The sequence below is a fragment of the Apteryx rowi genome, unplaced genomic scaffold, assembly GCF_003343035.1.
Source record: "Apteryx rowi isolate R43461 unplaced genomic scaffold, aptRow1 scaffold_52, whole genome shotgun sequence".
In the NCBI taxonomy this organism is placed as follows: Eukaryota; Metazoa; Chordata; class Aves; order Apterygiformes; family Apterygidae; genus Apteryx; species Apteryx rowi.
In genome coordinates, this window is record NW_020450783.1 from 1,532,873 (window position 1) to 1,548,478 (window position 15,606).

At 36.8% G+C, this 15,606-nt stretch overlaps 1 protein-coding gene across 1 annotated transcript in view; it reads left to right on the forward strand.

Annotated features, from left to right (window-relative positions):
- Positions 1-11,133, forward strand: part of RET (ret proto-oncogene) — a 38,432-nt gene extending 27,299 nt beyond the window's left edge. The window contains exons 15-18 of the mRNA XM_026080415.1: positions 2,510-2,580; positions 6,790-6,927; positions 8,786-8,885; positions 10,806-11,133. Coding sequence (XP_025936200.1) covers positions 2,510-2,580; positions 6,790-6,927; positions 8,786-8,885; positions 10,806-10,985 — 489 coding nt within the window. The 3' untranslated portion in view covers positions 10,986-11,133. The remainder of the gene's footprint in view (positions 1-2,509; positions 2,581-6,789; positions 6,928-8,785; positions 8,886-10,805) is intronic.
- The last annotated feature ends 4,473 nt before the right edge of the window (positions 11,134-15,606 follow it).

The window sequence follows — 15,606 nt, forward strand, 5'->3', positions numbered from 1 at the left end:
TTATAAATATACCTATATATTTTAACTTTCTCACTCATCAGCAAACTTGATTGATTTCTGATATGTTAGTAGTTGGTTAATTAATATGTTAAAAGCTAGTTAATAAAAGTTATAGAAGGGCCACTAAGATGATTAAGGTCTTGCAGCATCTGACATACGAGAAGAGGCTTGAAGGGCTGGGACTGGTCAGCCTGGAGAGGGTCGGGCAGGATCTTATCAATCTGTATAAATACTTGATTGGGGCGGGCAGGGATAAAGAAGACAGAGCCAGACTCTTAGTGGTGCGCGGTGACAGGACAAGAGGAAAAGGGCACAAACTGAAATATGAGAAATTTCATCTAAACATGAGAAAAAGCTTTTTTTTATTATTTTTTATTAAAAAAAAAAACAAACTGTGAGGGTGGTCAAACACTGGCACAGGTTGCCCAGAGAGGTTGTGGAGTCTCCATCCTTGGAGATACTCAAAACCTGACTGGACGCAGCCCTGAGCAACCTGCCCTAGTTGACCCTGCTTTGAAGCAAAGCCCTCTGACAAACACTTGCAAATGTATGAAGAATACCAAGTCTTACTCAAAATAGTAGATTACAGGCCCATCTCTAATGCCATCCAAAGGGAAAGAAGAGAGTCTGCTAGTGCTACCTGCCAGAGATTATCTAAAGCAATTATATTTTGCCTGTCACAGTAAATGATGATCAGCTGTCTAGATACAGTTCTTTCTGCTCACAGTGCTTATGGCAGAATTCAGCATATGGTAATGTTTCATCTGTAGGACGGTGTAAAGGATATTTGATGGAAAAGGCTCTTCTGTGGCATTAGGAAAGTTCCTCTTGTTGTTGAGCCATATCACTGCTTCCCTGAAAAAAAACACTTGGGGGCAATGACTTCGAGACTAAGAAGATGAGTTAAAACTTGTCATTTATTTATTCTTGTAAAAAATACTGTTAAGCAATCCAAATCTTGTTTTCTGCTTGCATGCATACACCTGTCATTGACATCAGTGGAACTTTTATGTGTCAATCCAAGGCCAGAATGTGAGGTTCATTAACACTGCTTTATATTGACTGCTTATAAGATTAGTTATGCTGGTTGAGTTCCTTCTGTGACTTAACATGGAACAATTGCTGACAGAAATTTTTGCATGTGAGAATTTTATAAATTTATGCAAAGATTTCCATAAATACTGTGAATTTGAAGTTTAGTTTTCTCTGTTTTTCAGGCCAGTAACAATGTTTGTTTGAATGTTTCGTAAGTCAAAATAAGTTGCTAAGAAAAAACCCTCTGGAAGATGTGATCATATGCAAAAAGAATTTTGCCATATTCAGTTAGCTGTCTGATATATGTGTTTTACACTGAGTGTTAGCTGTCTATACCAGTTACTCTGTATTTTAAGAATGATGTATTTACATAACAATGTTCTTGATAAGTTAACAAGGACATTGATATAAGTAGAAGATTAAAAAAGCTTTGTTGAAAAATTCTTTGCTGATTTGGCAAATCAGAGGAATTTAGTGATATTTGGCTGGATCTCAGCTGTTTTAAAGTTTTGCCTTTTGTGAAGACAGATTAAAAGTGGAGGAGGAGGAGGATGGAAAGCCTTTTAGTTTTATCTGGAGGGAGGAAGGAGGAAGGATGTATTGAATGGCTATTCTCTTTTCTTCTGAGACCTTCATCACTGTAGTAGTTTTCAGAGCATAACAAGCATCTGTCTGCTTGCATAGGGAAACAGGGATAAGAGAGAAAGAACTGAGAGGAAGGAAAAAGGATATTTCCAATCCTACTAGAACAGTTGTTGCATATATATGAATTTCATGAGAACAAGGAGAATCTATGAAATATGAATGCCGGTAATATTGTGAATGTTATGAAACGTCTTGGATATTTTGCACAGCCAAGATTGTCATGAATATCTGGGACAGGTTTCTGAGGTTTTATCAGTTAATTCCTGACAGTGGAAAGCAGCAACTTGTAGACTCAGTTTAGTACCTAGTGACTGAATATACTTGTCCGGGTACAGTTGCCTTCAGAAAGCAAAGGTGTTTTGATTTATGCATCATCATTCATATGAATGAGATGGCTTTTCCTCTTTAATCATCATTCTCCATCATCTTGCATGTTTCCCCCAAGCAATAGAAGTGTATCCTGTTAGGAGAAAGGCATTCATGTTTGAAGAATATAGCTCTTTGGATGAAGCTCTTTGGGAAGAGGAGAATTGAGTTTACCTGCCTTTAACTGGTGACCATCTGAAAAAAACCTTATTGTTCATAATTAGATAACTTAAGTGTGTGGAATGAAATGAATGAATGAATGAAATTCAGTGATTAGAAAGTTGTTACAATTGTTCTGTTCATTGTTTATTTTATGCAAGGTCAAGTCTTTCAGTCCATTGGAAAATATGAGAGGTATGCTTGAATAGAGAATCTGTCACAGTTTTGAAGATAAATGTGTTGGTTTTCCACGGGGAACTTAATTTTCTGACCAGTAATTATGTTGCTGCTTTTTATCTCCTAGGGTCGGATACCTGTCAAATGGATGGCCATAGAATCCCTATTTGATCATATCTATACAACACAAAGTGATGTGTAAGTGTAAATTCTTGTATTCCTTATGGTTTATGTATTTATTTAAGGAGATGAGGGAGGAAGTACAATAATGTACATAGTAGCAAAAGTTGTTACGCTTGCATGGAAACATAACAGTCTGGATGGAATCATTCACTGGCAGTGATGGGATACATGGAATTTTTGCTACTGAATTAAATCTAAGAGAAAGATTGTCAGAGGTTTTTAGGTACATAGCTCCGTTTGAAACCAATGAGAGCTGGATCTGTAAGTGTGAGCTAATTGCCTTTGAAGATCTAAATACAAATCATTAGCCTTTGCTAATGATAATGGTTGTACCCAAACTGCCCCGTTCTTGTTCTTCATTTGTCTGCAATACTTGTTGGCAGACACAGAAGTGGGGTGGGGGAAGAATTTAGGGGCCTCACTCCCATTGAAATCGATGACATAATTCCAGCTAATTTTAAGGACAGCCAGTTCAGACTTCAGGGGAACAGTCTGGTTCCAGTGCCAAGATGCCAGGTTTTTTGCATGGTTAGGGAAACTGAGTTCTTGAAGATGTGGCAAAGCCACCACAGCTAAGCTGGTTTCATTACCTGATACACAGAGCAGGCAGAGGAGCATTTGGATGCATTTAAGAGCTCCATGGAGCACTTGCTGGCTTCTCGTGTGGCCCCGCTGTATTTCAGTCAGGCCACAGAGCTCCCTCACATGGTTCCCACACAGTGGGAAAGGGCTTAAGGCACAGAGCTGCCCAAGGCGGCATTTACTGAATGCTGAATCTGTGTTGGGCTCAACTCAGGATCAGATACTGCTGCTCCTTTCTCTCTGAGATGGGTGATGGTGGTGACTAGTGACCAGGCAGACACTGTAAAACAAAGTATTATTTATTTAGGAGAAAAACCTCTGAGGGATTGCAAAAGCGGCAATACTTATGCCTGATTTTCCCCAAGGTAGCATTTTGATAGCTTCCAAGTATCACTTGAAAGAGGATCTGACTAAAGTAATGTTTTCCTTAAACTCAAATGGTGTAACGCGTACAAATCTCAATGACATTTTGCTTTGGAGGACAACACTTTGATAACATCCTGTTGCAGTAAGTGCAAATAGGAGCCTTTTGCTTTTTACCCTTCAAGTTATTTTTTTTATTCACTTTGTACTCTTCTCTCTGCAGGTCAGACTGTTTTAGTGAAATAAAATATTTTGCTTGACTTCAAAATATTTGAGAATTTCATTTTGTGGGGCATTCCCACTTACTTTGTTTCATGTGGAGTAAGAAAAAAAATCAATGTTACTCCCAGGAAAATACCACTTTTACTTAGGTCTTTTCTACAGGTTTTGCTGGATCTCTTTTGCATCTTTCCTCAAAGCATCTGTTGTGCTGACCTGTTTATCTACAGTGACTTTTCCCAGAGAATTTTTAAATGTCTTTTAAAAAAAAAAAGTCATGGCATAATTTCAATTTCTTCATTTTCTACAAAACACGTGTCACTATGGTTTGGGGCCAGAACAGATTGTATTGCCGTGTAATTGCCTCTTCTTTGGTTGCTGATTGATCTTCTGGATCCACCGTCATGCCTCCTTGTTTGTTTTCCTGCTGGGCTCCTCCTGAGCTCAGGAGCACATCTCTCATGTATATGATACAACACAGTGCAGAGATTGCCCAGCTGGTGTCAAACAAGCTGGCTCGGAGCGCTGGGCAGCGTGTTGGTGCTGTGTAGCTTTGCTGCTGCCCAGATCCAGATCAGTATCTAAGTGTATGGCCATGCGGATGTACCAGCTGGCTTGGAGATGCATCAGGTGTTCTTAACAGCACTGCACTGTGCAGTTGCCGAAGAAGTCTGATTATCTGCCGTAGTTGTACAGTGCCCGTGACTTGCTGGTGAGGTCTCCGTCATTATTCATGTCATTACACATGTCAGTGCTCTCAGATTGTTACCAAGCAGCTCCTCGTTTCGCAAAGACCCTACAGAACAGTATTGAGACATACATAGAGAGCTGTAAAGGAAATCCTCTCCAGCACTAGGTTTGCAACTGCCTTTCCAACAGTGTAGCAAACTGAAAAATTAATTACCTTTTTGCAGCACTATTTGTTATTTTAGATAGTTGCACTCGCTGAAAATATTTTAGGAATATACTTTGTTGTTTGTGGTGAGGCAATTAGCTTTTAGGTGAACATATAATAATATACTCAATAACCATTCCAGAATGCTGTTTTTCTGTGTGTTTCTATTTTCCAGTTTCTTCCTTTTAAAGCCTTTTTGTATAGCTAGTGGTTAGCAGTGCTTAATAGCAGTACCACTTGCCAGCATTTACAAAATTCCTTTTTGCTTCAGAGGTCGATGACATCAGTGGAAAGCTAGCCTACCGTCTTCCTGTTCGTGTTTTTTTTCTTCTTTTCTGGCTTTCTCTGATCACATATTTATTAATCAATAAACATAACACAATGGGAATTTTTTCATCTCCCCTTTCTCCCCCATAGTACTTAACCTGTATAATGATTTGAAAACATTTTAGCATTCTGTAGCATTCTATTCTAATATGCCCATTTACTAAACAAGTTGAATTAATTAAGAAATTACTCATCTAATGCCTCCTTCCACATTCTGAAAAATTCATCTTAAACGGAAGAGGTGGGTTTTAAAAATAAAACCTGCAGCACAACAAAGTTTATTTGACTTAATCACAGGCAGAATTATAAGCTGATGGCAGAGCATAATTGGCTTCATAAAGGACATGAGAAGGTATATTAATAAAGTATAACAAAATGTTATAAATATTCATTAGCTTTCAAGAATGTGCAAATTAATTAAAAATGAATGGTATGAGGGAGAAAAGCTGCTACATATCATTTAAGACTGTGTGAGACTGGCAGTTTGGCTTCTCCACACAGTCGTTTTGGAGATGTTATTGCTCTACTTTTGGGGTTACCATTTTTCTTCTTTAAAATGTGAGAAATACCAGTGGGATGTAGTCAGAAAGAGAGGAGTGGTCTTTTTGCTAAAATTTTGAGATGGGATTTTTAGAGGGAATTAGAGACTTCTTTTCAGTTTGGCATTAGGTGTGTAACACTTCCAAAAGCCTTCTTAAAAGTGGAGTTTTCACAGAAATTACCCAACCATGAGAGTACGAAAGCTGACATTTCTTATAAATTGTATATAATTTTCTTTCCAGATGCATCCCATTGAGCATCTCTGAGTAAAACACAGCGTTGGCTGGTTTCCTTCATTCTGAACATCCAAATTTTGGCAAGTTCTATCAGTCAAGCAGATTTAGAGTAATTTGTAGCTTGTCTCTGTCTGGAATAAGGCTTCCACTAAGGAAGAGAAAATAGTCTTGCCTCCCTTCTCCTGTCCTGGCCTCCAAAAGTTGATGAATTTCATCTGTCTAAACAGTTCTGACCCACTGACCAATGTCTTTTTTTCTTTTGAGCTCTTCAGTAGCACAGGTTAAAAAAATCATAATTTCTTCTATTTATTTCAAAAAACAGTTTCTTCTGATTTCTGTCCTATGTTAAGCTTTAAAACATTTTTAGGCATTTGATATTTCCAAAATAAATTACTTCCTCTTCTTTCATCATCTCTAAATAGTAAATTAAGTCCTTGAATCACTGAACATACCAAATAGACTGGCTGAAATCAAAGGTGTTGCTTGTGACTGAAATAAACACCTAGTACATATAAAGAAACACAACCCCTTAGTTAAGACAGTAAACCAGGCCCTAGGAAACTGGTTGAGCCACCCTCTGTAAACTTAGACCATTCGTTTTGAAGTGGACTATAAGGGCTAATTTAGGAGGTCAGTCTCCCCCCGTAGTCAGTGGAAGAAGAGCGGCACCTCCCGGAGCACTGTACAGGACAGGAACCAGCCTTTGGGCTGCGTCATCACGCAAAGGACCCTCCCCTCCGCTGTCTGGAGAAGATGGGCCTTCCCAAGATGCAGTTAGCCTTTGTAAACGGATCAAAGAGGGGTGTCCCTCATCGCTCCTTTCTTGGTTCCTAATCTTTTTACCAAATGGGTGAGAGCTTTTCCCCCCAGGCTGTTTTTTTTCTTTTGCAGTATTTGGGAACAAGGTTGGCCCTGTATGCACCTGTAGAGCCCTGCTACCTCTGGAGTGTCTTGAATTTGGTTGGATTCTTAAAATGCTAGAGAGAGATTTGTTGGATGAAGGCCACGCTACGCTCTTGAATCCTACCACTCTAAACGAAAGCTCATTTTTCTCTTTTTCAGATGGTCGTTCGGAGTTCTGCTATGGGAGATTGTAACTTTGGGAGGCAATCCCTACCCAGGTATTGCTCCTGAAAGACTCTTTAACCTCCTAAAAACAGGTTATAGAATGGAGAGACCAGAAAACTGCAGTGAAGAAATGTAAGTCATTCTTGTTTTGATCAAATTCATAAAACATCTCTTGAATGGGGAAAAAAAAGGTTTAAATAAATACCACATGGATATTCTTCCATACAATTTGCAGTTGTAGCTCAGAAATGTAATCAAAGGATGCAGTACTCAAAAGAACATAGTGAAAGTAGCAAACGTTAAACTGCAGGAGAATAATTACCTGCTGAATGCTTGCAGCTACAGCCAAAATACTCATAGGATATTGAATAACACACTCAGCAAAAAATGAAAACATAGCTTGAATATTCAAAACTTTTGGGAGTGGGGTGAGGAGGAGAATTTCATAAAACATAATGGTAGCTGAAACATGCAAGAAAAAGTTTGAGTACTTTTCTGCAAATGAGATAGCTGTTCCATCCACTGAAGTTATCATTAATTGTCTGATTGTCCTGGCATTACACAGGAGAAAAGACACCTTGACCCAGAAATCTGTACCCTGCGAGACACGAATCCTCTGACTTGATAAGCCATTGCAATTTCTTCGCTGTTTCGAGACAGTTCATATTTTATTGGCATATTTATTAAAACACCCTTTGATGGGAAATAGCTCATCTCCATGGTTCTTCCATGGCATTTGAAGATGAGGCTTGATTTTGTGTTCAGCCTGCACATCTGTTTATGGCTAATTTATTAAAGTTACCAGGCTAGATTCACTGTGAAGTCTCTCTTGACTTATTTTCAATATGAAGTATGCTTTGGTCACATCTGGGCTGAGAAAATACAGTATAAATAATATAATTATCATTTTTGTTGTATACCATATACAGAGAAAAAAACATTACAGGTTTCTGATTTTAGAACAGAGTATAAATTTACAAGTTTCACTGCTAAATATCCTCCAGCAAATATTTAATATTTAAAAATTTGTTTGTTTGTTTCAACGCAACAGAGAACAAGACCTCATTCCTCCAACACATAACGTTGATACTTTTTAGGTTAGGCAAGCTGATGATGTCTGAGGTTTTTTTATTCAAGTCACATCATGATTTTCTGACTTTTTTCTGTTTTGCTTAGACATTTATCTGACAGTCTTTGAAAGCCCACTTTAAGGACCATTTTTTCTTAAATTGCACATTCCACATTATCCAGTCAAGTAAGGGGAAGATCATGGATAATGACAAAAAATGTGATGTTCTTCAAGAGCTTGCTGTAGCTCTTGTGGGCAATTTTTTCCCAGTTAGGAACACTTTTGTGACTAAATCACTTGGTCTTCAATATACTTGAGCCAGAAAAATGCCATGAACAGGGCGTTAGGTTGGAGAGTCACACCACCAGAATTCAGAAAATGTCAGATATTCACTCGGCTATAAAACTTTAATTCTTCTCCCTTTTGTTTCCACGCTGAGCACTAGAGAAGGCAAGGTGACTGTGGAAAAATTATTAAATTAAAGGCAGAATAATAATCAAATTATGAGATGCACAACACTGGTGGTATACAAACTTCTTCAAAGTCATACACAAACACAATCAATTAGAAATCTGGCATGCTGCCTACACACGAGACAGTCCTTTGAGAAAATGAAAGTGATGAAAGAAACCAAAGACCCTGGTCTTTCAAGGAGAGCCAAGTGCATCATCATTTAAACTCATAAAGAATCCTATGAAAATAAATGCCTGTTCTTGTGATTGTCAGTTCTTGATTCAGGGGAATGTTGAACAAAAAAACAGAAATGAAAAGATTTATGTACTTGTGAGTTGCCTTCATGCTACAATTGAACTTCTGTACTATAAATTACCTGAGTAGAAACATGACCCGCTTGCAAATATTGATTTTTTTATTATTTTTTTTATTATTTTTTTTTTCCCACCACGTGGCGGGGTGTCACAGGTACAACTTGATGTTGCGCTGTTGGAAGCAAGAGCCAGATAAAAGACCAACATTTGCTGAGATCAGCAAAGAACTAGAGAAAATGATGGTAAAGAGTAGGGTAAGTGTGTGCAAGCTTGAGTTTTTGAAAGTTTTTTGATCATCTGAGTTTGAATATACAGAAATAAGGATCTGGGGTTTGGGGGGGGCTTGGTTTTTTTGTGTTTTTTTTTTTTTTTTAAGTAATTTAATTTTCATCAGGTTTTAAACCATGTAAATATCTAGTTTCTTCCAAATGCATCCAGCTTTTTGAAAGCAGCTGTATCTCGTATAGTGGCTTTGTTGACTGCAACCCTAAACGTGCGAGATGAATTATCCTTAATCTGTCTAGCTTCCTTAACCAAAAAGAAACAAACTACTGTGAAAAGTTACTCCTGAATTGCAATGCTGAACAAATAACTCGTGAGTGAGAAGCCTAGAACTGAAAGAATGCAGTACTTCTTTGAATGTGATTTAAAAATATGATGATGGCAACAGAGAAATGAGAGCTGTGTGATTCCACCAATCTGAGCTACTTGAAAGCTATTAGAATTCTGTAAAGATTTATCTTGGAATTTCCAAGCGCCACGTCCCTCATGATACTTTTACAGAGTCTCAGCTATGGCTTGTTCTTCCAGCTTGCTCAGCAATACAGTCTTGGTTTTGGTTATCCCTCCCACATACCAGAGCGTAAGCCCTAATCCCATATGCATACCACACACATACATATACAAATTGTGTCTTTTTTTCCAAAATTGACATCTAGCTGTGTCATTAAATCTCTGACTGAATAGAGCCTCAGCTTGAGAATTTCCTTTCTGGGCCCGTGAGAAGAACATGCACAAATGAATGTGTGCTGAGGTCTAAAAATAAGCCCAGGTTACATATATGTATAAAATGCATACATGCATGTGCATTACTTGCACATACACATGTAATATTGGAAAAAATCTACTATTCCTATTTTTATTTTTGTTACAAATGGTAAATACAAGGTAAATACATTGGCCATTATAAGATTTGAGAATGTGATGGCATTTACTTTGGGTGCAAAACAGACTAGTAAACAAATGGGAATAATTGTTTTCAAAATGTGAATGTGAAGATAAATTCTAAATTAATAATGGCAAAAGTCAGAGGTCTAGTCTGTACATTAAATTATATCACTCTGATTTATCAAGTACTACCTTACAGCTGCTGTGACTCAGTATGGAAATGATCTGCATATCCAGTGACAGACTTGTAATACAGAGGTTGGCAATGTTTCTGAAATTATCATTGTAATTAAAACGAAAGCCAGTCCTAAACAGAGCTTTATAGATTAGTCTTTTTTTCTTGGGTTTCTGGACTAAAAATATTTTTCAATTCACAAACAAATTTGGGTAACTTTACCTTTTTAAAGTTAAATTTAAGTAAACTTCCAAATGAAAAGCCATTCTAAAAGGAAAAAGTAAAATTCAGAATAGTTGAAAATATGTTTCCCTTTTTATCAAAGCCCTTCAGCAGCATAGATGAAAACTTGTAAATTTTTATGGCTGGCACAAATTGTTGGTTTTAGAAAAACAGCAAAAGCTTTATTTGAAAACATTTACACAGCTCTAATTTTATACACCATTATGTAATAGATTGTGTACAATGATGAGAAGAGCTGAATACCTTCTCCTTCAGGCTTACATATATATCAGGCATAACAGGAACTGAAGGTCAAACAAATGAGCACAACCCTTTAACTTGGTTATCTTATTGTTATGCAGAGTTAAGTAAGGGAAGTATTAATATGTATGTAGTATGTCTAGTGTTTAGGTAAATAAGATCCTTCCGACGATGCTATGCTTGCAGAAAAGGAGAGGGTAATCGGGTGCTGCAGGTACTATCAAAGGACAAATGCAGTGGAATATCTGGTTACTGGGTTTAAAGAAACCAGATGCATGTTTAGCATTTATATCCAACCAGTAACACTGCCACTTACTTTAACCCAGCCTTTTATGCATTCATTCCTTAGGATTACTTAGACCTTGCGGCTTCCACACCTTCTGATTCCTTACTTTACGATGATGGGCTCTCAGAAGAGGAGACACCACTCGTGGACTGTAATAATGCTCCCCTCCCTCGAACCCTCCCTTCCACATGGATTGAAAACAAACTCTATGGTAGAATTTCACATGCATTTACTAGATTCTAGCAACACAAAAAAATGATTTTTCTTCTGCACTGTTCTCAGACTCTGTAACCCCATTAGAGTGTTCCTTGTCTGAATGAAGCCAATCAAAATTTGCTTGGAAGCTTCTTTTGGGTTTTTTTGTTTGTTTTTTCTTTTGGTAAATGTCAAAGTTTGCATCAGGATCATCCTTTAGTCATTTTGCAGCTGTGTTTAAAATAAACATTTTTAAAAGGATGTGAAAATAAGTAAAATTACTAGATATATAGTAAAAGAAAAAAGATCAGGGAAGTATTCTCAGGGGAAATATAAAATGCTAATGAGTATCTAATTCAACTATCCTGTTGGGGGGTGGGGGCTAGGAACATTTAAAATATGTTAGATTCTGCACCTCTAATTTAAGCAATGGACTTTGTTTTTTAATACCATTTGTGCCACAGTTCAATGATAGGACCCATTTGCAACATTTTTAGTTTATCAAGATGGATTCCTAAAGTTCATCTGCTTGTTAATGCAATTTGGATTCATAAGCTGAAATGTCTATTTAATGTGTCATAGAATGAAATCAGAGTATTATATACAGAAGGTACGAATAACTGTATATAAGTATTATATACAGACTAAATCAACATATAAAGTCTTTTGAAAATTGAATTAACAATGGGCGTTTTGACAATGCACTCAACTATTTTCACGTCCTTTGATTTATTATGAAAATGTCAGTACTAAATCCTGATTGAATTATGTAGCAAGTGTTTTTAAAAAGAACATATGCTTTCATATTGTGATGGTGAGATGGACAGTAAAAATGGTTCTTGCCAAAACTCCTACATTTTGTCTCCTGATTAAATATTCTACTTGGTTTTAGATATTTACTAACATTATAGGGGTTTTTTTATTATTCTTCAAGCAGTATAACTTTTGAAAAGCTGGATCTTTTAGCTTAAAAGTTGTCATTAAAATATAGCTTTGGGTCTATTTTTGATCTACACCCTAGCTATAACTTTCTAGCTATAATTCTCTTTAATAGGTTCCCCCAATTCAGGTTCACTTTGGGGCACTTAGTGGCCAGATTGTCAAAAGAATGAAGTATCTGAAAAGTCGCCACGAAGGCTGATGGCAGAAGCTGAATGTTTAAATAAGCAACAAAATCGGATTTCTGTTTTTTGAAAATCTTGCCCCTGGTATGGTTCTCTGCTTGTACAGCTGGATCAACCTGGTGCTAAGCACTCTCTTTTCAATATGGTGATCACTTGTGCCTGAACTGAGAAGCTGAGACTCAATGGAAATAATTACATGCTTGAAATACACTTAAATGCTGAATCAGGATGAGAGTGCTCAGGACTTTGTTGGACTTGACTCAGTTGTGCTCCTGAGATTTCCTAAAATTAAGCAGGGGATCCCTGATGAGGGTACGAGAGTGTCCCCAAAAACTCATTAAAGCCAAGGAAAGGCACCTATTTAAGTAAATGGAAATACTCTCAGTCATTGGAATGGACTTTGGATCCTGTCCCAAATAGGTTTATTAATGCTTGGAGCACTTCCTGTATAGCAAGAACTTCCTCTTGTAAAGCAGTATATTGCTACATGATTATTAAAAGAGAAAATTACGGAAAGCTGGAGGCTCATCAGAAGAAAAATTATTAGCTTTTATTATGCAGGTGTGCACGCATGCGCATGCATATATACACACACACATACACACTTTTTTTTTTTAAGAGAGCACTTTATTTTTTCAGGGTTTTTGCCTACAACTGAATTTGTGCTGCAGGGATTTTGAAACATCATTTATATCAATTGATTTGGGACAAAATCCAGTGGACTGGCTTAAAATATTGAAGGGAGTTTTGCCAAGGGCCTTACTGTCTGCACATGAAGTTATGGTTCTTCAGTGCAGAAAAAATTATCTGTTTTCATTTTTAGGCATGTCATACCCGAACTGGCCTGAGGAGAGCCCCGTTCCACTCACAAGATTCGATGGCACTAACTCTGTGTTTTCAAGATATGCAAATGATAGTGTATATGCTAACTGGATGGTTTCACACTCAGCGGCAAAATTTATGGACAAGTTTGATAGTTAAAATTTTCTTTGTGAAAGGTAATGGACTCATGAGGGGAACAAATATGCAAAGAATGGAAAGTCCATTGTTTCGTTCTTTGTACAATCAACAACTACCTTTTAAATTGGCAAACTCTTTTACTGATAGTTTCTAAAGTATGTTATTCATGCTGAAGACTATAATTGGTGATTTCCCCTTTCAGAAAACATATCAAGCTGGATAAGAGTTGTAGTTCCAGTACTTCTTTTTAGACTGCCATTTTGCATATGGTTCCATTTGGCAACTGTTTATTGCCAATGGCCTTGCACTTCATTCTCAATGTTTTTCAGATTAACCGTCCTGTATTACAGCTTTCTTGGATGGGAAAGTACTCGAACTGCTACTTTTGTAGTGGCTGTTAGCATATGACCACTTGATCTAAGCAGGAAGCACAAACAATATATGGAGGGGGGGGGGAAATACGCTCACAAATTACTGAGCTTGGTACTGAATGAGGAGGGTTACAATGATGTTAGCACTAATGAAGCCTGTATCTTGGTTTGGAAGCAAACATTAAGTAACTCAGTAGAGAACTTGAGATTCAACATTTGAAGTCTTGTAAAATGTATTGTCTTGTCTTAATGAGAAGAGAGTTTGTTTTATTAGTCTTAAACTACTCTTACCTTTAGCACAATGGAGATAAATTTGATAAAAGATATGCTGTATAGACTGATGGCAATCAACTGTGCTCATCTGACAAAATTTATTTTCCATCACATACATCTTACTAACGTTAAAATGTACAATCTTGTACAATCGTAATTCCTCTTATGAGTTCAATACAGATTGTACAGGATTTTTAGACTGAATTAAAGTAAAGAGATTTTGTTTGCAGTCATGTTCAGTGGGTTGGAGTCCTCCTCTCAGCTCAAAATTGGATGCACTGCCATACACAGGACACTGCCGTGACATAGTCCAAATAAACCTATTATCTTGGGAGTCATGAGTAAGCAACACTTGCACAGCAAAACAGTGCACATACAAATAAAATGTCTCTGAATTTGTTAAGGATAAAGTGAAATATAAAAATGTGCTACAACACTGACCTGATATTTAGGAAAATGATCTGCCTATGGGTCATGCGTTCTATGAGGAAGAGTAAATGATCAGCACTATTTTTGTCTTTATTTGTAATCTAATATGGTTAAAGATAACTTTTTCTATGCTAAGAAATATTGGGACATAAATCCTGAGTGACTCATTGTTAGCATTGTGATGGTTATTCTAAATAATCCAGTTCTACCAAAGCTTGCTCCTGTCACTTACAATCCAGTTTAGCTGTTTTCATATGTTGTTTTGTGTGTCAACTTTATGTTTCCATTAAAGTCTGTGATTTCAGAAAAAAGTGAGTCAGACTGCCAAAACCTTAACACAGATTTTCATATGACAAAAACTGGGATATAAAGTACTGTGTTGGAATTTAAACAACTTCACTACTGTATATCATACTTTAGTCTGTCCTGGTTTTTGACAAGCACTATGAAGCGTGTTTTTTTCTTTGTATGAACAATTACCATGTTGTGTAAAACTTATGTACAGAAAACACATATAGCTATGTATACAAAAAGGGTTCAGTTGGGATATAATGGTGATCTTCACTGGCATGACACAACTCTCAGAACACTGTAAGAATGCATACCTTTAAAATAAACGGCACTGAAAATTAAGCCCATTAAATGGGCTTTTTTTCTATTGAGATAACTATGAAAAAGGGAAAGAAATGGCACCTGTAGTAACTTCGTTTTGTCCAGTTCTCTTCCTGTATTTTCTATCTATAAATGAGAATTCTTTATTTGCCATGAGCAGTCAAGGCACCAAGATTTTTATTTTTATTTTTTATTCTTTTTAAGAATTTCTTTTTATCAGCTATCTCCAGCAACAGTATTCAACTGGGAGATGCGAAGTACACAGTTTCTAATCTGAAAAGTCCTGTGACAACATTGTTCAACAATAGGTGAGTGACATTGTAATTAATACTGAAATAATCAGTGTAAGAAGAAAGTGTGTCATGGTATTTCAGACTTTCAACATGAGCCAAGGTTGTTTCAGTCGTTAATTCCTGTGGAAAAATTTCACTAATCATTATTTTGTACATATGGACATCTGACATAGATTCTGCATATAAAATACATAAACAGTTCATAATTGCAGTTGTGTCATAAACAATAACTTGCACTCTGAAGAGCAGCTCACTGAATAATTCTTAACAAAGATTTCCTATTACAACTAATTTAGACTCCCTGCCTGCTCAGGAAATGTTGGTAAGAAATAGATTATGACTTTGTAGTAAGCGTTCATCATATGAAATAACATGGAGGTTTGTCTTCTGTCTTGTGTATTTTTTTTAAATATTTCCCTTGAAGTGTTTCCCATTTGTTCTGTGTTGCCATTAGTAAGAACAGTGACAAGCTTGTTTCTGCTCCCCAATCAGATGAGAGTAAATGTCCTTCCCACGTGGAAAAAAGCAATAATGAACTTTTTTTTTCCTAGAAAAATCTTAGGCACTTGATTGCCCCAAGAAGGTGAATTCAAAGGGAACAAATGAC